The sequence below is a fragment of the Dipodomys merriami genome, unplaced genomic scaffold (assembly GCF_024711535.1).
Source record: "Dipodomys merriami isolate MVZ:Mamm:240054 unplaced genomic scaffold, mDipMer1.0.p SCAF_69, whole genome shotgun sequence".
Lineage (NCBI taxonomy): Eukaryota > Metazoa > Chordata > Mammalia > Rodentia > Heteromyidae > Dipodomys > Dipodomys merriami.
Window position 1 is genome coordinate 4,489,554 of NW_027206279.1, and position 21,415 is coordinate 4,510,968.

Consider the following 21,415-nt stretch of genomic DNA (forward strand, 5'->3'; position numbering starts at 1 on the left):
CTACAGGAGAAAACCCCATTTCCGCCTTGGAGGAACTTTGCACTTGTCTATTCTTCTCCAGTGTATGGGGATCAGCTCCTGCTCCTGCTCCCCCTCCTCCCCCCCCCCCCCAATCAGCAAGGATCACATCTTCACTCACACTCCAAGCCTATCCTTCTGCTTTTTTCCCCTCACAGCACCGTGTACTTTTTCCTTCAGTTGGTGAGTATCTAACAGGGTCGTCGTCCAGTTCCTGGATGGTACACCCCCACGAGGGCGGCGCCGCAGTCAGTCCTGCCGGCCAAACCCGTTGGGGGCCGGGCCCTGCCCGCTGCTCCCGTCGGGTCGGGGCCGGGCCCTGCCCGCTGCTCCGGTCGGGTCGGGGCCGGGCCCTGCCCGCTGCTCCCGTCGGGTCGGGGTCTGGGCCCTGCCCGCTGCTCCGGTCGGGTCGGGGCCGGGCCCTGCCCGCTGCTCCCATCGGGTCGGGACCGGGCCCTGCTGGCCGCTGCTCCCATCGGGTCGGGGTCGGTCCCTGCCTGCTGCTCCCGTCGGGTCGGGGCCGGGCCCGGTGCAGGCCCGGGAGGGCTCGCATCAGATCTGACCGCCGCCGACGCGCTAGGGAAGAGCCAGGGCTGGCAGCGGTAGCCCGCACGCCATCGCGTGCCATTTCCCGCAGCGTCTCCAGCGATCCCGCGCCGGGGGAGGAGGAGGAGGACGCGGCAGCCTCCGAGGGGCTCCCGGGGCGCCCCTGATAACCACCGCTCGAGATAAAGAGGATTGTGACCTAGAGCCCAACGTGGGCCCTGTGCGGCCGGCGGCCGGGGCCCGGCGCTGCGGCTCGCCAGCTCCACGCAGGCCCGCTACGGGCGCGCCCGGTCCCGGCCAGATCCTGGCCCTGCAGTCCGTACAGCATGGCGGCCCCCAGCGTGGCGGCCCGAGCCACGGCCTTCCGTACGGCCGGGCCCGCCACACCGGAACTGCTCTCCCTTCCGCCCAGCTACCGGAAGTCCCCATTTGAAACGGAGGCGGCCGACTCCGAGGGCGCCCTGGCGGTTGCGGCCCATAGTGTCCCGGACGAGAGCGACGCGGAGCGGCCGGCGCCGGGGTTCGGGCTCCCCCGGGGCGGAGGCTGGGCCGGGGGACGGGGGGAGTTTCTCTGAGGGGCGGCGGGGCGCGCGGCTGCCCACCCCCGCTCGGTCACACCCGCTCGGCCCCCTTGCAGGCCCCAGCCGGGCGGCCCCGTGACCATGACCAGCGCGGCCAAGACGCTGCACGGCCTGCAGCCCCCCTCGGCGCCGAGCGCAGGCCTGCCCTCAGGTAAGGGCCTCCCTCGGGGGGGGTGACCTCTCGTGGGGGGGGGCCACCCCAGGGAGGGGCCGACTGGCTGGAAGTCGGGCCGCCCCTTCTTCTTCGCCTCTAGGCTGGGGTTGTACCACTTGAGCCACGCCTCCACGTCTAGCTTGTTGGAGATGAGAGTCTCAGGGACTTGGCTGCCTGGGCGGGGGGGAGGGGGGGGCTGGCATCAAACCGCTATCCTCGTAGCTCGGCCTCCTCAGGAGCGAGGATTACCGGTGTGAACCACCAAGGCAACCCAGCCCTTCTGTGGTTTCTGCTTGTGGTGAGGTCTCGGTGGTTGAGCCGCCTCAGCTAGAGATCACATGTATAGAGCCAGCTCTTAGATACCAGAACGTTTGGGGCGGGGGGTTGGGGGGTGGATGGTGCAGCTATTTGTGATCCCTTCCAGATGATTCCTTGCAGTCAGTTTGTTGAAGAGTAGTGGCAGGATTGATCTCCGAAGTGAATAGGCTTTTCAGAGTTGTTCGCTCTCCTATTACGTACACCTGAAATAGTAATCTTGGCTCAGCAAGGACCAGGCCTTGTGGGAGAGAAGAGCCAGATCTCTCCACACAGCTCTGCTGTGTGTGTGTGTGTGTATAGCTCAAGTGGTTGGGCTCCTGCCTAACAAGTTCAAAGTCCTGAGTTGAAACTCTAAAACTGCCAGAAAAGAAAGAAGCAGGGATTTTCCCCCCTAACTAATATGATTGAGCACTTTGCACCTCATTATTTCAGCTTGATTTAGTTATTATGCCTCTTACATCATGCTTAAGTGGGCCATTTTACAGTGAACACAATGAAGTTAATATGATCTAGAAAAGCCTGGCCTAGGGGTGGGGCTCAGTGTAGAGCACTTGCCCAGCATAGGCAAGGCCCTAGGTTTGATCCAAAAAAGAAATAAAAGCCTGTGTGCGTGTGTGTGTGTGTGTGTGTGTGTGTGTGTGTGTGTGTGTGTGTGTGTATTTATTGGGTGGGGGTGGTAGTGCAGCAATGTACTTACCCCCTGAATAAGCTACTTGAGTAAGACTTGCTGTGAATCTAAATCCTAGAAACCCAGTGTTTGGTGAGGAGTTATCCAGTCCTGGCCAACAAGAAGGTCAGAACAAATGACAAATAGGGAACCTCCACAAAATCTATGGGCAGGTAGCAGAGGCAGCTATCTGGAAGAGCAGAGGAACTGTGCACTAGTGGTTCATATCTAATTCTAGCTACTAAGGAGGCTGAACTCTGAAGATCAGCGTTCAAAGCCAGTCTGGGCAGGAAAGTCTACGAGACTCTTATCTCCAGTTAACTACCAAAAAGCCAGAAGTAGGGGCTGGGAAGATGGCTCAGTGGTAAAGCGCTTGCCTTGCATGCATGAAGCCCTGGGCTCGATTCCTCAGCACCACATAAGCAGAAAAAGCCTGAAGTGGCGCTGTGGCTCAAGTGGTAGAGGGCTAGTTTTGATGAGCTGAAGAGCTGAGGGACAGTGCCTAGGCCCAGAGTTCAGGCCCTATGACTGACAAAAAAAAAAAAAATTAAAAAAGCCAGAAGTAGAGCTGTGGCTCAAGTGGTAACATTGAGCAAAAACGCTAAGGAACAGCAACCTAATCCTTGTTGGCAGCCAGAAAAAGGGGGATAGGGGAGACTGGGAATGTGGCTTAGTGGTAGAGTGCTTGCTTAGCATGTATGACACCTTGGGTTCAATTCTTCAGTACCACATAAACAAAAAGCTGGACATGAGGCTGTGGCTCAAGTGGTAGAGTGCTAGCCTTGGGCAAAAAGTAGTTCAGGGACAGTGTCCAGACCCTGAAGTCAAGCCCCAGAACTAGCAAAAAGAGAGAGCATGAGAGAGAGAAAGAGAAAGAAGAGAGGGGTAGGGGAGAGGAGATAGGTAGCGATGAAAGACTACAGCCAGTCTTTCATTTGTTCCACCAGCTATTTCTGGACCTTCTGTCATGTGCCAGATTTCTTCTAGAGGGTTAGGATGGCTTTTGGTAGCAGTAGACATCATTTAAAAAGCAGCTGGGGGCTGAGAATGTGGCTTAGTAGCAGAGTGCGTGCCTAGCATGCATGAAGCCCTGTGTTCTATTCCTTAGTATCACATAAATGGAAAAAGCCAGAAGTGGTGCTGTGGCTCAGGTGGTAGAGCGCTAGCCTTGCCCACAGAGAGGCTCAGAAACAGTGCCCAGGCCCTGAGTTGAAGCCCTAGGATGGGCAATAAATAAATAAAATGCAGCTGGAGTGTTGCCTTAGGATGTGTGTAGGGAGCTTAACGAGGTGGCACAGTTGGTTCTGTTGGTGCTTGGTGAAGATTTGGATAAGTTTTACCAACTAGCTTCCGTTTTCCCTTTAGTTGCCATTACTGTTTGGAGTGAGGGGGGGCGGGGTGAGGGGAACTGGGACCTGAACTCAGTGCCTTCAGCTCTTGTTCAGTTTTCTTGCTCCTGGCTAGCACTCTACTGCCTTAGTCATGTCTCTAGTCTAGCATTTTTCTGTGTAATTGGAGTTGGGGGTCTTGGACTGCAATCCTCTAGGTCTTCTTGAGTATCTAGTATTACAAGTGTGAGCTACAAGTGCCCGGGCTTTGGTTGATAGCAATGTCTATATTCACATTTATTCCACACTTAGCTGTCACAATTGAAGAATTTAGTTTCCCCTACAGTGAATCTACAAGTATTTTTTTTTTTTTTTGTGCCAGTTCTGGGGCTTTAACTCAGGTTGTGGGTGCCTTCCCTGATCTTCTTTGCTCAAGGCTAGTGCTCTACCACTTGAGCCACAGCTCCACTTCTGGCGTTTTTGGTTAATTGGCAATAAGTCTCATAGATTTTGCAATCTGGCTTTAAACTGTAATGCTTAGATCTCAGCTCCTGAGTAGTTAGGATAATAGGCATGAGCCACCAACACACAGCACAGGAATCTTAATCTTTGAATTCATCTTCACAAATTGATCGAGGCCTGAGAGATTGAAGTCATGTGACTTGGGGTGGGGCTATGCAGGGTGGGGCTGTTAAATACTGCAGTGCTATGCTTGAGGCTTCACCCTCTCGTTTTCCCTTGCAGATCCACAAACTCGAGCTACTTTTAAGAGTCTCTTACCTGTTAAGTCCAAAGAAGTTGATGTTCCCAGACATCTTCATTCAGGAGGCTCAGAGAACGATATTACAAAAGTCACCAAACCAAAACGAGACATTGGGTGAGGGCAGATCATTGGTATCTGTGGCTTTGTGGTAGCACACTTGCCTAGCATATGTATACTGTGAGTCAGGTCCCCAGCACTGAGAGAGAGGCAGAGAGGACAAGACCTTGCTGGAAATGATTCGGTGCCAAGATTAAATACAATACCAGGGCATGAGAGCAAAGGGCACCAGAATGACAAGACAAGCTGTGGGTGGGGACACAAAGCCCTACAGCGCTGAGGTGGTTGTTAGGGTCCCCTGTGTTGACTCAGCCAGAGTTGTGAAAAAGGTATTCTTTTCCTCTCACTTGCTCTGAATGCACTGAGGCCTCATCAAGGCCAGGCACCAGCCTGAGGAGCAGGCATGGAAGGTGGGAGCTTGCTGTTAGTGGAGGTTGCTGGTCTGAGCAGCCTCTAGTCCCAGGTAAGTGTGCTGCTCTGATTCATTTCTTCGTTTTTGCTTCTCTAGGCAGATGAAAGCTGCAGAGACTACCATCAGGAAAACCCTCCGAAAGGGGTGAGCATCAGGGAGAACTAAGCTGGTACCACCCCAGGGCTGTGGGTAATGACAACCCCGCTGGTATCTTACATTCACTAGTGGGACTGTTTAACATGACACAGTCTGGGTACTACTTTAGATACTGAGGGAAATTTTCAGGAATAAGGCACAGCCAGATATGAGAGCTGTTGTCAGGTAAGAATTGGTAGTACCGGGGGGAGGGGGGAGTGTAGTTGAGGAGGTGGGAAGGCAGGGATGGTAGAGGAAAAACAGAGGAGGAGACAACAATACTTGATAAGAAACATACTCATTACCTTGCTCATGTAACTGTAACCCCCTGTACAGTATTTTCACAATAAATAACTTATTTAAAAATAAAAAAGAATTGGTAGTACCATCTTGAGTCCCAGACAAGAGCTTTTGGGCCTCCTGGCAAGACCTCCTGTTCATGACCTACAAACAGGAGTGTGAAGCTTCTGGACTTGAAGGACTGGGATAGGAAGTCAGGATAACTATTCTGGCGATGGAGACAAACATGCTGGTCAGTCTATAAACATCATAATTAGCTGAAAATTCTGTACACTTAAGTTAATTCCAAATCTATTAACATGTTTTGAGTTGTTAGGATCCCCTGTGTTGACTCAGCAAAAGTTGTGAGAAACGGGTTCTTTTCCCATACTTGCTCTGAGTGGACTGAGACAGATAAACCAGTCACCCCAGTGGCTGACGTCTGTAAATCCCAGCTACTCAGAGACAGATCCAAGGGTCACAGCTCAAAGCCAGCCTGGGCAAGAAAGTCTGAGACTCTCATCTCCATTAACCACCAAAAAGCCAGCAATGGAACTATGGCTTAAGTGGTAGAGCGCTAGCCTTGAGCACAAAAGCTCAGGGACAGCACCCAGTCTCTGAGTTTAACCCTAGGACTGGCATGCACATACACACACACAAGTCTTAAAGACAAGCTAGCGTAGTGAGCAGGCCTGTAATCCAGCACCTGGAAGCCTAAGGCAGGAGGACTGTGAGTTTGAGACATCCTGAGCTATAGAGCCTGACACTGTCCAAAAAAATCACAACTAAATTCTCCATAGTGAAGGTTTAGTATTGGTAGTGATGACAGTGATTATTATTATTATTTTTTTTTTTTTGTCGGTCGTGGGGCTTGAATTCTGGGCCTGAGCGCTGTCCCTCAGCTCTTCAGCTCAAGGCGAGCGCTCTACCACTTGAGCTACAGCGCCACTTCCGGTTTTCTGGTGGTTTATTGGAGATAGGAGTCTCACGGTCTCTCCTGCCCGGGCTGGTTTTGAACCGCAATCCTCAGATCTCAGCCTCCTGAGTAGCTAGGATTACAGGCATGAGCCACCAGCGCCCGGCGACAGTGATTATTATTAAATGCTTACCATGTGTCAGCACCTGGATTAAGTACTGTACATGAATTTATTCTTTCATAATGAAATATAGTTGCTCTTTTAACTCTAGAAATGAAAGAGTAGAGCATGAAATTTTTTGGGTTTTTTTGGTCGGTCATGGGGCTTGAACTCTGGGCCTGGTCGCTGTCCCTCAGCTCTTCAGCTTAAGGCGAGCGCTCTACCACTTGAGCCACAGCACCACTTCCGGTTTTCTAGTGGTTTATTAGAGATAAGAGTCTCACGGACTTCCCTGCCTGGGCTGGCTTTGAACCTCGATCCTCAGATCTCAGCCTCCTGAGTAGCTAGGATGACAGGCGTGAGCCACTGGTGCCCGGCGAGCATGAAGCTATATACCAATGTGTCAGAAAGATAGAATTCAAACCCATTTGAATAATTCCCTCTTCATGTAAGCAACTGTTGTTACAGCTACAAGCCACCGGGTAAGCAAAGGTCAGAGGAAGACCTCAAGGATAAGAACCAGCTTTTAGAGGCTGTCAACCAGCAGTTGCACCAGAAGTTGACAGAAACTCAGGTAGGAGCCCCACATCTCCTTTGTCAGGGCGAGGCTTGTGGGAAATGCGAGGGAGCAAGCTGCCCAAGGGTACTGAGAGAAGCCAGTGTTCTTTGAGCTTGGTTGACCAAAAGCACATGCAAGGAAGACCTGTCATTTGTGGGGTACTTCCTGACCTGTCTGTGGCACTCCAATAGGAAGAACTGAAAGATCTGACTCAGAAGGTGGAGCTGCTGGAGAGGTTCCAGGACAACTGCTTAGCAATTTTGGAGAGCAAGGGCCTCAACCCAGGTGAGAGACATCACTCTGCCATCTTCCGAAGAGTCAGCGTAGGGCTAACCAGCAGTACAGCATTGCTGCCCAGTGGTGAGGAAGCTGCTTCACTACACCCTGAAGATCGAGAGTTCACTCTTCTCAGTGGATGTTGGTTGATTTTTTGGTTTTTGTGGGTTTTTTTTTTGGCGGTCCAGGGGTCTGAACTCTGGGCCTGGGCACTGTCCCTCAGCTCTTCAGCTCAAGGCTAGCGCTCTACCACTTGAGCCACAGCGCCACTTCCAGCTTTTTCTGCTTATGTGGTGCTGAGAAATCAAACCCAGGGCCTCATGAATGCAGGGCAAGTGCTCTACCACTGAGCCACTTTCCCAGCCCCTTGATGTTGGTTTCTGTTTGTATTGTTTCTTAAGACAGGGTCTCTATAGCCATACTGGTCTTCAACCCACTATATAGCTCAGGGTAACTTTGAACACTTGTTCCTCCTGCCTCAGCCTCCCAAGTGCTGAGTTTATGTGGGAAGTAGCAAAGGGAGCTCAGCTAACATGCAGAAGGAAATAGTATAAACATAGAAACATCACACAAAGGTGATTCCTGTTTGAACACTGTTTGTAGAAAATAGGAATTGCCTAGAGATTGTGAGGCAGCTCAAGCCAAATACAGGAGTCAATGACTGCCCAGGAAGGGTCCCTGGCCCCTGACCTAAGAGACTGCCAGGAGAGGTCCCTGGTCTCTGACTTAAGAGACTGCCAGGGAGAGGTCCCTGGCTTCTGACCTAAGAGATTAAGCAATGCTGACTTTGAATGGACTGGATAAACTGCAGGATCCCTTGGGCAAAAAAAGCTCAGAAATAGTGCCCAGGTCTTGAGTTCAAGTTCCAGGACGTGCATAAACATGCAGAATGCCCAGGAGTAGACATACAGAGAAGTTTCCCTCAGGAATACACCTGTAGTTGTTCTAGAGGTATGTTCCATTGAGGGTATTGTTCCCAGGTGAGGCTGACTTTATTGCTTCCATGCTTTCTAGGCAGTGAGACGCTGGCTTCACAGCAAGAACTCACCACGGATCACTCGGACTCTATGGTGAGAGCATGAGTGTGAATGCATAGGGCCCTATGACCCAGGGATCTGTAGATCTAAGATCTCTACCTGTGCTCAGCAAACCCCAGAAGCTTTGCTTTTCCATGAACAAGGGAATGTGTACTTAACAGCATATTTTAGATGAAGGGTAGCTGTGAACTTAATGTAAGTAGGTCTTACTTGAAAGTGTACTTCTTTAAAACACGTACAGGGGGAGGCGGGGGGTGCAGGGATGTGGCCCAGTGGGAAAGGACTTGCCGTGCATGCATGATGTCCTGGGTTCATTTCCCAGCACTGTTGTCAGAAACATGATAGGGTAAACTTGTACAGAGAACTTCCTATTTTCTCCATTCTTCACTTTTTAAATTTCTCCCCTCCTTTGCTGAGAACGGTATGATGCATTTCTCCAGCCTGTTACATTTGAACTCACGGTTTTCTGTTGTTTGCTTTTTTAAAGAAGGAAGGTAATGCATATAGGCTTACTGTCTTTGAAATTTGTCTGACCTCTTCCCCTGAGAGATCACTTGTCATCTTCAACTCAGAATGGATCCTTCCTCAGCTCTTATAAGCAGTTAGTCATCCCTTTGTGGCTGCCACATTTGGTTCCATAGGTGGATATAGCACAGAGCACATTATAGTTCATGGACTTGGTATCTCAAGACCCGTGGGAAGAAACCAATTCTTGGGTCTGGTTGCTTCAGATGGTTTGGATAAATACTGGAGCAGTGCAGAGGACGTAGAGGATGTCTTTGCTCTACTTAAGATGTAGAAGTCTGTAGTACTTAGCAATTATTCCTAAAAAGGACCTTCAAGGGGCCTCAATGAAGAGTCCACAGAAAGTGATGAATGAGTGGAAGGACATTAGCCATCGCCTAATCCAGCTCTCCTTTTATTTGAAGATTTATCACATTTGCTTTCCTCTTAGTTGCTATTAGAAACGCTGCAAGATGAGCTGAAGCTTTTTAATGAAACTGCCAGGAAGCAGATGGAGGAGTTACAGGTGAGGGGCCAATGGTATCTTAAGGCAGTACTATTGTGTTCTACCACTTTGGAAGACTGATGGAGAAGTACTTCTCTCTCTTCTCCCTGTTTTTGTTTTTGAGACAGGGTCTTGCTAAGTAGCCCAGGCTAGCCTCAAACTTAGTATTTTCCTACCTCAGCCTCTTAATCCCTCTTGGGATTACAAATGTGTGCCATTATGCTTGGCTTTTTGATTTTTGTTTTTTTTTTTGTTTTTTGTTTTTTGTTTTTCTGGTCCTGGGGCTTGAACTCTGGGCTTGGGCAATACCCATAGTTTTTGTGCTCTACCACTGGAGCCACAGCTCCACCTCCAGCTGTTTGTGGTTTTAATTGGAGATAAGAGTCTCACAGACTTTTCTGCCTAGACTGACTTCGAATTGGGATCATCAGATCTCAGCCTCCTGAGTAGCTAGAATTACAGGAGTGAGCCACTAGTGCCCAGCTACTTGGCTTTTTTTTTTTTTTTTTCCTTTGGTGCCAGTCCTGAGGCTTGAAATCAGAGCCTGAGCACTGTTCCTAAGCTTTTTTTGTTTGTTTGTTTGTTTTTGGCGGTTGTGGGGCTTGAACTCTGGGCCTGGGCGCTGTCCCTCAGCTCTTCAGCTCAAGGCGAGCGCTCTACCACTTGAGCTACAGCGCCACTTCCGGTTTTCTGGTGGTTTATTGGAGATAGGAGTCTCATGGTCTCTCCTGCCCGGGCTGGCTTTGAACCGCGATCCTCAGATCTCAGCCTCCTGAGTAGCTAGGATTACAGGCGTGAGCCACCGGCGCGCGGCCCTAAGCTTTTTTTATTCAAAGCTAGTGCTGTACCACTTGAGCCATAGCTCTTCTTCCATCTTTTTTCTGGTTAGTTGGATATCAGAGTCTCACAGATTTTTCTGGCCAGGCTTGCTTCAAACTGCAATCCTCAGATCTCAGACTCCTGAGTAGTCAAGATTACAGGCCTGCCGGGTGCCGATGGCTCACACCTATAATCCTAGCTACTGAGGAGGCTGAGATCTGAGGATCATGGTTCAAAGCTAGCCCAGGCAGGAAAGTCCATGAGACTCTTATCACCAATAAGCCACTAGAAAACTGGAAGTGGAGCTGTGGCTCAAATGGTAGAGTGCTCAAGGTGAGCACTCTTGAGCTGAAGAGCTGAGGGACAGCGCTCAGTCCCAGAGTTCAAGCCCCATAACTGACAAAAAAGATTACAGGCCGGAGCCACCAGATGCCCAGCACTTGTCTATTTTTAATAAACTATTTTGAATTAATTTTAGATTTACAGAAAAGTTGTAAAAATAATACAAAAAATTGAATTTCTTTAATAGAAACATTTTATAGTTGTCATATACCCCAACATTGGTGTATGTATTGTTAACTGAATTCCAAGCCTATTTTTTATTTAACCAGATTTTTCCCAATAATTTTTTTTTTCTTTTTCTGTTCCTGAACACAGAAGAGCTTGCATCTGGGTCTGGGGCTGTAGCTCAGAAATGTGCACATGTCTAGGGAATGTGTCAGTGGACACTGACAGAATGAGATTGTGCAAAAGCCCTGCCGTGGGAGCTTGGCATCCCAAGGACGAGGCCTGCACCGCAAACGTCAGCATGCTTTTCCTTTATCTTTTTTCCTTTTTTTTTTTTTTTTTTTGGTCAGTTATGGGGCTTGAACTCTGGGCCTGGGTGCTGTAGCTCAGCTCTTCAGCTCATGGCAAATGCTCAGTTCAAGGCTAGCTCTCTACCACTTGAGCCACAGAAATAAGAGTCTTATGGACTTTCCTGCCTGGCTGGCTTTGAACTGCGATCCTCAGCTCTCAGCTTCCTGAGTAGCTAGGATTACAGGAGTGAACAACTGTTGCCCAGCCAGGATTTTTAATTCTGGCTGCTTCTACTTGCTTGTTTAAGTCTTCCACTTGTTAGATGAGACGTAGAGGATATCTTTGCTCTTTTTTAGGTATAGCAGTCTGTGGTATAGAGACATTGCCTAACACCAATACAGATAAACAAAATCAAAAGATAGAAAATACAGTGTCTGTTGGTTTTCTACTGGTCTTCTTCAAGGGAATAGAAGCCTGGTGTTCCAGTGTGGGCATTGTCTTGTGACTCAAGAGTTTTGGACTGGGATGGAAATGGTGCTGTGGCTCAAGTGGTAGAGCGCTAGCCTTGAGCTGAAGAACTGAAGGACAGCGCCCAGGCCCAGAGTTCAAGCCCCATGACCAACAAAAAAAAAGAGTTTGGGCTGGGAATGTAGCTTAGTGGTAGAGTGCTTGCCTACCGTGGCTGAAGCCCTGGGTTCAATTCCTTAGTACCACATAAAAAGCTGGAAGTAGGGCTGGGAAGGTGGCTCAGTGGTAGAGCGCTTGCCTTGCATGCCTGATGCCCTGGGTTCGATTCCTCAGCACCACATAAGCAAAAAGAAAAAAGCCAGAAGTGGCGCTGTGGCTCAAGTGGTAGAGCGCTAGCCTTGAGCTGAAGAGCTGAGGGACAGCGCCCAGGCCCAGAGTTCAGGCCCCACGGCCGGAGCCAAAAAAAAAAAAAAAAAAAAAAAAAAAAAGCTGGAAGTAGCACTGTGGCTCAAGTAGTAGAATGCTAGCCTTGAGCTTCTTTTGCTCAGTGACAGCGCCCAGGCCCCAAGTTAAAGCCCCAGGACTGGCCACCCCTCACACACCCCCTCCCCCCGCCACAAAAAAAAAAAAAAGTAAAAGTTTTGTGTGATTTTTTTTTTTTCTTTTATAATGCTTTGCTTTGCAGGCCTTAAAGGTAAAGTTGAAGATGAAAGAAGAAGAAAGGATCCGATTCCTGGAACAGCAAACTCTGTGTAATGATCAAGCCAGTGACATTTCAGTAGCCTTGGAGGAAATGGAGCAGCTATTAGAAATGTAATAAAAGGCAGTGGCCCGGTGGCTCCCACTTGGGGTAAACTCAGAGGAAGCCATGTAGGTTATCTTCTTGGCCATAATCTTGAACTCTCCATCCCCAGTTGACAACTGTTTCTACAGTAGGATTCAGGGCAGTTTATACTGAATGGGAGTTCCTCTTCTAAGCCATTTTCCCTAGCTTCAGATTGGTCAGTTCTGAGCTTCACTTAATAGATAATGGAGGCCTACACAAGGGTCCTGGAGGCTTGACTCCACCTCCTAGGCCATAAAACAGCCCACCATTAGAATCAGGAGACTTAATCAGCTACAGTCGAAGGATCTAGGAAGTCACAGGCAAGATTTGCAGAAAGCAACCCTTAATTACAGTGGAGCAGAGGTGCACACAGGAGACATCATTGAGTCATGGACAGAATAGTACTTCATTGTCAATTTATGAAACTGGACTTGCAAATAATACATCTTGGAGCTTTTCATCCGAATGACATCTGTCTGTTTGTTTTTAAGTACTACTTTTGAAATAAATATTTTAAATATTCTGACTGTAACACTGAGGAATGAAAATAGACTTCTAAAGCTGGTGCTAGTGGCTCTTACCTATAATCCTACCTTACTCAGGAGGCTGAGATCTGGAGGAACACGGTTTGAAGCCAGCTCAGGCAGAAAAGTCTGTATGAGTACATCTCTGGTTAGCTAACAAAATGTCAGGCTGGAGGCATGGCTCAGGCCTTGTTATGAGCAAGAAACCCGAGCCAGAGCACAAGGCCTTGAGTTAGTCCTACACTAGTACAAAAAAAGGATATAGGGCTGGGAAGGTGGCTCAGTGGTAGAGTGCTTGCCTTGCATGCATGAGGCCCTGGGTTCCATTCCTCAGTACCATATAAGCAGAAAAAGCTGGAAGTGGTGCTGTGGCTCAAATGGTAGAGCGCTAGCCTTGAGCTGAAGAGCTGAGTGACAGCGTCCAGGCCCAGAGTTCAGGCCCCACAACTGACAAAAAAAAAAAAAAAAGGAGAAATAACCTTTTAACCTAAATATCTCATCTGAACATTATACTCAGGATATTCTCACTGATCTAGAATATTTTTCCTCCACTCTTAAGTACCTGTCACTATCACCCCACCCACATCCCCCTACCCCCGCCTTCCTCGGCTCTCCATTTGTAGCAGTGAATGCTAGATTCCATCCACCACATCTCCCTGTGTGCTCTTTGCCTGGCACACCCAGAACTGGGCCTAATGCCATACATCCCATAGTCCACCTCCTGAAGTCTACAGCACCTTCCCCTTAGGTTTACCCAAGACAGCCATATTTTAGTCCTTGTAGGTGGGCCTTTGTTCCAGTCATTTCCCTTGTTGCTCTTCCCGCTTTCTTCACCATACCTTCCCATTCTACCATCAGTATCTTCAAGGCTTTCCAGAGACCCCACTTTAGCTTAAAGCAATAATAATTGTTTACCCTTGGAGAGTTATATCTGGAATATTTTGTACATAGAGAAGGGCTAATTTTTTTCCTTGTGCACATTTTTAGGATTGTCTCATTTAAAAGATTGTTGGTTGGGGCTGGGAAGGTGGTTCAGTGGTAGAGCGCTTGCCTTGCATGCATGAGGCCCTAGGTTCGATTCCTCAGCACCACATAAGAAAAAAGCTGGAAGTGGCGCTGTAGCTCAAGTGGTAGAACGCTAGCCTTGAGCTGAAGAGCTGAGGGACAGCACCCAGGCCCAGAGTTCAGGCCCCACAACTGGACCTAAAAAAAAAAAAAAAAAGATGGTTGGTTTTCTTTGTTTTTGGTTTTGTTTCATTTTGTTTTGTCAGGTGTGGGGCTTGAACTCAGGGCCTGGGCACTGTCCCTGAGCTTTTTCACTCAAAGCTAGCACTCTACCACTTCGAGCCACAGCTCCTCTTCCAGTTTTCTGGTGGCTAACTGGAGATAAGAGTCTCACAAACTTTCCTGCCTAGGCTGGCTTCAAACCATTCATCTCAGACCTCAGCCTCTGAATAGCTAGGATTACAGGTGTGAGCCACTGGCACCTGGCTTAAAAGATTGTTTTCTCAAGTAAATTTGTAATTGACATTTTTGGCAAAGAACAAAAGCAATGCTTCCTTGGAAGATATGGACCCTCACGTCCACTCTTGCAGTCAGCCCTCCCTAATTTCCACCTAGGTATATAACTAGGAGGCCTCTCTCTCCTCTGCTGTCAGCTTGTGTGTCTCAGTTCTTACCCAAAGAGTTCTTTCTCAATGAAACCCCATGTCCTCAGCCCTCAGTTCATCCACTTTGGCATCTGTCCCTGGTGAACTCACACCTAGAACCAGATCACGCACCTGCAGGCTTTGACCTGGTTAACTCAGGTACATGTGTTGGCAGAGCCCTGGCAGTGGCACCCTGTCCCTCACTCCTTCAGCTGATAAATGGTGTTACCCAACCTGGAGAACGCAAATGCTTTTTGCCTCAATACTAGTTAGCCCTTTCCCCTTTATCAATAGAAGATGCTACAAACCTCCGTGATACTTAGTAAAATCCTACCATTTTCCTAAGTATTGAGGCCTCAGCCCCTAAGTGCACCCAGCCTTTCTCCATGGTCATAGACCCGGCCCGACCTGCTCAGCTAACAATTGTGTTTTGCCTACTAGGGCCTGTACATTACCATCTTTATGCTTTCTCTTTGTGAAAAACTCAGTTTAAAATGCTCGAGTTCTTTGCGCGTGCGTGCGTGCGTGCGTGCGTGCGTGCGTGTGTGTGTGTGTGTGTGTGTAAGTCTGGCTCTACTAGACCCATACCTCTACTTCTGGGTTTTTACTACTGAAAGTAAGTTTCACAGATCTTTTGGTCCAAGCTGGCTTTGAACCATTCAGATCTCAGCCTTCTGGGTAACCAACATCTGGCCTACATCCATTTTAAAAAGTGAAGCAAGGGGCTGGGAAGGTGGCTCAGTGGTAGAGCACTTGCCTTGCATGCCTGAGGCCCTGGGTTCGATTCCTCAGCACTACAAAAGCAAAAAGAAAAAAGCCGGAAGTGGCACTGTGGCTCAAGTGGTAGAGCGCTAGCCTTGAGCTGAAGAGCTGAGGGACAGCGCCCAAGCCCAGAGTTCAGGCCCAATGACCGGACCCAAAAAAAAAAAAAAAAAAAAAAATGAAGCAAGCTGGGCACCAGTGGCTCGTGCCTGTAAGACTAATTACTCAGGAGGCTGAGATCTCAGGATAACAGTTCAAAGCCAACCCAGGCAGGAAAGTCCATGAGACTTGTGTGGCTCAAGTGATAGAGTGCTAGCCTTAAGTTGAGGGACAGTTCCCAGGCCTAGAGTTCAAGCCCTACAACCGATGGAAAAAAAAAAAAAAAAAAAGAGCCGGGCACTGGTGGCTCACGCCTGTAATCCTAGCTACTCAGGAGGCTGAGATCTGAGGATCGTGGTTCAAAGCCAGCCCGGGCAGGAAGACCATGAGACTCCTATCTCCAATAAACCACCAGAAAACCGGAAGTGGTGCTGTAGCTCAAGTGGTAGAGCGCTCGCCTTGAGCTGAAGAGCTGAGGGACAGCGTCCAGGCCCAGAGTTCAAGCCCCACGACCCACAAAAAAAAAAAAAAAAAAAAAAGCAAAATGAGCCCGGAATTATCTCTTTTATGTGGGCCCAGTGACAGAGCATGTGTTTAACATGCACAGGGCCCTGGGTTTAAACCATGTACCTCAAAAGACAAAACTGTCTTTGTTCTTTTAGATACTACTTAACCTATATTCATGGCCACATTTCTCAAGGAGAGTGTTTACGCTTTTTCTCTCTCCCAATTTATCTTCAAAATACACAAGTGAGAAACTGATATGAAATAGCTAAATTAGGCAAATTTAGAACACACAAAAGTTTTCCAAGACACAGGAAAGAGTAGAGTTGCTGCCAGCAGGTCTATGATTGGATTGATAGATGAGCTCTGGAAATGGATAATGGTGATGGTAGCATAGCATTGTGAGTATAATCAGCGTAACTGAATTGTGCACTTACAAAAGGTTTGGGGGCTAGGTACTAGTGGCTCATGCCTGTAATCCTAGCTACTCAGAAGGCTAAAATCTGAGGATTGTGGTTCAAAGCCAGCTCAGGCAGGAACGTCTGTGAGACTTATCTACAATTAACCACCAGAAAACCAGAAGTGGGGGCTGAGAAGGTGGCTCAGTGGTAGAGCGCTTGCCTTGCATGCATGAGGCCCTGGGTTCGATTCCTCAGCACCACATAAGCAAAAAAAAAAATCCAGAGTGGCGCTGTGGCTCAAGTGGTAGAGTGCTTTCCTTGAGCTGAAGAGCTCAGGGACAGTGCCCAGGCCGAGTTCAAGCCCCACAACTGACAAAAAAAAAAAAAAAAAGTTTGGGGGTGTTAGGTATGATTGTACATAACTATAATTATAGCTACTTGGGAGGCTGAGGCAAGAGGAATTGTGATTCAGGGCCAGATTGGGTAACTTAAATCCTCTCTCCCCACCCCACCCCACCCCCAGTAGGCGGGAGTTGTAGCTTAGTAGTAGAGTGCTTATGTGTGCAAGGTACTACAAAAACAACAGCAGCAGGTTAACAATGGCTGATTTTATATATATAGTGTATCATGTATGTAATTTTATATGTATCATGTATATAATTTTATATACGCTATATAATTATATAGCCAGCCCAGGCAGCAAAGTCCATGAGACTCAACTCCAATAATCCACCAGTAAACCAGAAGTGGCACTGTGGCTCAAGTGGTAGAGCACTTGGCTTGAACTAAAATGCTCAGGGACAGCACCCAGAGCCAGAATTCAAGCCCCACAAACAACAACAAAAATTGCCATTTGTTAGTATTACCTTTTTGTGAGTTTCGTATGTACTAGTCCACCTATCATCACTCAGAATACCTGTAGCAATTCACATTTGAAGTTCTGGTTCCGTGTTAAGCAGTCTCTCCACTTTGGGCTTCTGACAGGGCAAGCATCAGAGCAACTTCAGTTTGTAAGCCAGGAGGAAAGAAATGAGTCGTGGGTCCCCTAAGCCCTTAGAAGGTATGTCTCTAGTGACCGAAGAATTCACCATAAGGCTGTACTTCCTGATTATCCACTGCACTTCCACACAGCACTACTCTAGGGAGAAACCCATCTTTAAGGCATGGAGCTTTGCGAACAATCATCCAAATACTGACATCACACAAACATAGCATTCTGTGTGATTTACTATTTGGCTCCAGCCAGTGGATTGACACTAATCAAACTGCCCTCATAAGTTTTTCCAAAGTAAAAGCTATGTGTGAGTGGCTGGGAAGGTGGCTCAGTAGTAGAGCGCTTGCTTTGCATGCATGAGGCCCTGGGTTCGATTCCTCAGCACCACATAAGCAAAAAGAAAAAAGCCGGAAGTGGCTCAAGTGGTAGAGTGCTAGCCTTGAGCTGAAGAGCTGAGGGACGGCGCCCAGGCCCAGAGTTCAGGCCCCATGACCGGACCGCCCCCCCCCCCCAAAAAAAAAAAGACAAGCCATGTGTGATAATTTGTAACTCAGCATTTGGGAGGCAGAGGCAGAAGTGTATGTCAAAGGCCTGGTTTGCAAAACTAACATACACAAAAGGTTGTAGAATGAGTCCACAGTTTCACTGAATGTTAACATCCACATTACCAAAAAACTAAGAAACTAACATCAGGTTTCACTTGAATTCCATCAGTTTCTCTGTGGAGCCTGCATGGAATGCAGAGCCTTGAATGTGATAGGCAAACCCTGTGCCACTGAGCTATATCCTAGGCCACTAATGTCCTCTCTCTCTTCTGGACCTCTTCCAGGTTATGATGTTGTATCTAGCCATTATTCCTCCTCCTCTGCCATCTGTGGCCGTTTCTCCATTCTTTGTTGTTGATTGTGGGGCTTGAACTCAGGGCCTGGACATTGTCCCTGAGCTCTTTTGCTCAAAGCTAGCTACTCTACCATTTTGAGCTACTTCTGGTTTTCTGGTGGAGATAAGAGCCTCATGGGCCGGGCGCCGGTGGCTCACGCCTGTAATCCTAGCTACTCAGGAGGCTGAGATCTGAGGATCGCGGTTCAAAGCCAGCCCGGGCAGGAGAGACCGTGAGACTCCTATCTCCAATAAACCACCAGAAAACCGGAAGTGGCGCTGTAGCTCAAGTGGTAGAGCGCTCGCCTTGAGCTGAAGAGCTGAGGGACAGCGTCCAGGCCCAGAGTTCAATCCCCACGACCGACAAAAAAAAAAAAAAAAAGAGCCTCATGGACTTTTCCTGCTTGAGCTGGCTTTGAACTATAATTCCCAGATCCCAGCCTCCTGAGTAGTTAGGATTACTGGTGTGAGCCGCCACCTCCCGGCTCTCTATTTTTGACTCATGACTTGATCATTTTAGGATACTTGTCAGATGCTTTGTAGAGGGCTGGAGGCATGGCTCAAGTGGTAGAGTGCCAGCCATTAGTAAGAAAGCTAAGTTAATGTACAAACCCTGAGTTTACAACCTATCTGTTAGGTTTTTTTTGTTTTTTTGTTTTTTTTTGGGTCCGGTCATGGGGCCTGAACTCTGGGCCTGGGCACTGTCCCTCAGCTCTTCAGCTCAAGGCTAGCGCTCTACCACTTGAGCCACAGCGCCACTTCTGGCTTTTTTCTTTTTGCTTATATGGTGCTGAGGAATCGAACCCAGGGCCTCTGGCATGCAAGGCATGTGTTCTACCACTGAGCCACCTTCCCAGCCCCTATCTGTTAGGTTTTTAAAAAGAGGTTGCCAAGTAAGAACTACACCACGCAGGGTGGTGGTCAGGTACGGGGTAGGTTTATTCATCATTCTGGCTGGCACCAGGCCATGTTGGCCCTCCACACGGCTGGGAAAAGACCTGGAAAAGAGAGCGTCTGGGCCTGGGTTAGGCCTTATCTAGGGTAGGGGTAGGGAAAAGTGTGGTCACATCGAATTCAGCTGTGACCTCAGCCGATGCAGATGTGACCTCTTCCAGGTGTGCCAGTTGCCTAGGTAACGCAGGTACTGGGTGGAGACTTTGCTGTGAGGAGGGTGGAGTCTGCTCCACATCCAGGAGCGGACCTTACACTATCAGCCAAAAAATAAATCCTGCAGATATTCTGTGGAGCATCTCTCAGTTCTGATTTGTTTGGTTTATTTTTACCCCCTGATTAGTCTGTGCTTGTGGCTTGGGGAGAATATCACACAAGTACTACTCTCACCACATCATTACACAGAAGGCATGAGGTTGATTGAGGTGTTGCTGTGGTGGCTAACCTTGTCCTTGGTTTTTGCTTTGCTTTGTGCTAATAGGGTCTCAGTATCCCAAGCTGGCTTCTTGACTATGTGACTACGGTGATAATGACCAGTTTTTCTCTTCCATAAAGTCACTATTTCCACTTTCCATACTGATTAAATGTGAGTCACTAATTCCAGCCCACCCTGAATGGACAAGAATGGTCCATCTGTTTATCTTATTTACATTTAAGTATATTATTTAGAATTCTATAAGGATTTTTTTCTATCTCGACAGCAGCATGGATACGATTTTTTTTAACACTTGTTCAAAGTGTTTTATATATCACATTAAAGTCTACAAATCCATCTCCAATTTTGTCTATGGTGAGAAAAATGTATGTTAAGCATTTCTTGTTTGGTTGCAGTGTTTGGGGTTCAACTCAGAGTCTCACACTTGCTAGGCAAATATTTTATATGGAGCCATACTCCCAGCCTCTGGGATTTTTTTTTTTTCCTTGCAGATGCCTAATTGCCTCAGGGCCATGCATTTAAAAAATTGCCTGTAGGAGCCGGGCGCTGGTGGCTCACGCCTGTAATCCTAGCTACTCAGGAGGCTGAGATCTGAGGATCACGGTTCAAAGCCAGCCCGGGCAGGAAAGACCGTGAGACTCCTATCTCCAATAAACCACCAGAAAACCGGAAGTGGCGCTGTAGCTCAAGTGGTAGAACGCTTGCCTTGAGCTGAAGAGCTGAGGGACAGCGCCCAGGCCCAGAGTTCAAGCCCCACGACCGACAAAAAAAAAAAAAAAAAAAAAAAAAAAATTGCCTGTAGGGGCTGGGAAAGTAGCTCAGCAGTAGAGCGCTTGCCTTGCAAGCATGAGGCCCTGGGTTCGATTCCTCAGCACCACATAAACAGAAAAAGCCGGAAGTGGCGCTGTGGCTCCAGTGGTAGGATAAGCAGGTTTTTGTTGCCTAACTAGTCTCACTGGTGAGGCTCTATAGTTCCTTTCAGTCTGATTTCTCCCTCCCTCTTCATAAAGATGTTATCAGTCCTGTCCTTGGGCTCCAAGGTGAGTGCATTGGGCTTAGAACAAAGGCAGGTTTAAAATGGAGGCAGGAATGCCAAGCTTTTCTTTTGTTTTATTTCGTTCGTGGGCCCAGGCCAGAATTCTGTGCTTTTCAGCAAAAATGCCTGTCAGGTTTAAGTACCTACTATAAGAATCACTTGAGGGCTGGGAAGGTGGTTCAGTGGTAGAGCCCTTGCCTTGCATGCCTGAGGCCCTGGGTTCGATTCCCCAGCACCACATAAGCAAAAAGAAAAAAAGCTGGAGGTGGCGCTGTGGCTCAAAGTGGTAAAGTGCTAGTCTTGAGCTGAAGAGCTAAGGGACAGTGCCCAGGCCCAGAGTTCAGCCCCCACGACCGGACCCCAAAAAAAAAAAAACAAAAACAAAAAAACAAACAAGAATCACTTGAACCCATGCCTTCAAGGCCATCCTGGGCCGCTTAAAGAGAATCCTTGGGCTGGGAAGGTGGCCCAGTGGTAGAGTGCTTGCCTTGCATGCATGAGGCCCTGGGTTCGATTCCTCAGCACCACATACACAGAAAAAGCTGGAAGTGGCACTGTGGCGCAAGTAGTAGAGCGCTAGCCTTGAGCTGAAGAGCTGAGGGATAGTGCCCAGGCCCACACCCAGAGTTCAGGCCCCATGGGTGTGTGTGTGGGGTGGGGTTGGGGGGTGTTGGGAAAGAGAATCCTTCCCCCTTCTCAAAATATGTGTATATGTGTAGAATCTTTTGTTGTTGTTGTTACCGGTCCTGGGGCTTGAATTTGGGGCCTGGGCACTGTCCCTAAGCTGCTTTTGCTCAAGGCTAGAGTTCTACCACCCAACCCACAACTCCACTTCCAGCTCTTTCTGTGCATGTGATACTGAGGAATTGAACCCAGGGCTTCCCCATGCGAGACAAGCCATGGGTATAGAATCATAATTAGGATTTTTAACGCATCTAGAGGTCAAGATGGGGAAAACTGACATGTTAACAATTTTGAGATTTCCAGGCTAGTAGTGGTGATTCACACCTGTAATTCCAGCACTTGGGAGGCTGCCACACTAGGATTGTGATTT

At 48.3% G+C, this 21,415-nt stretch overlaps 1 protein-coding gene across 1 annotated transcript; it reads left to right on the plus strand.

Moving 5' to 3' along the window:
* Nucleotides 1-609: 609 nt before the first annotated feature.
* Knstrn (kinetochore localized astrin (SPAG5) binding protein) lies at nucleotides 610-12,592 on the plus strand. The gene is made up of 9 exons (XM_070005793.1): nucleotides 610-1,084; nucleotides 1,202-1,296; nucleotides 4,357-4,489; nucleotides 4,941-4,988; nucleotides 6,803-6,908; nucleotides 7,085-7,178; nucleotides 8,184-8,239; nucleotides 9,162-9,236; nucleotides 11,986-12,592. Exons 1-9 carry the CDS (start codon nucleotides 891-893, stop codon nucleotides 12,115-12,117), a joined length of 933 nt encoding a protein of 310 aa, XP_069861894.1. The 5' UTR covers nucleotides 610-890; the 3' UTR covers nucleotides 12,118-12,592.
* The last annotated feature ends 8,823 nt before the right edge of the window (nucleotides 12,593-21,415 follow it).

Excerpts from the sequence above, each read along its gene's own strand:
- Knstrn (XM_070005793.1), top strand. The coding sequence starts at position 891 with ATGGCGGCCCCCAGCGTGGCGGCCCGAGCCACGGCCTTCCGTACGGCC. Across the intron at positions 4,490-4,940 it reads AAACCAAAACGAGACATTGG|GCAGATGAAAGCTGCAGAGA; the intron begins GTGAGGGCAGAT and ends TTGCTTCTCTAG. Across the intron at positions 8,240-9,161 it reads CGGATCACTCGGACTCTATG|TTGCTATTAGAAACGCTGCA; the intron begins GTGAGAGCATGA and ends CTTTCCTCTTAG.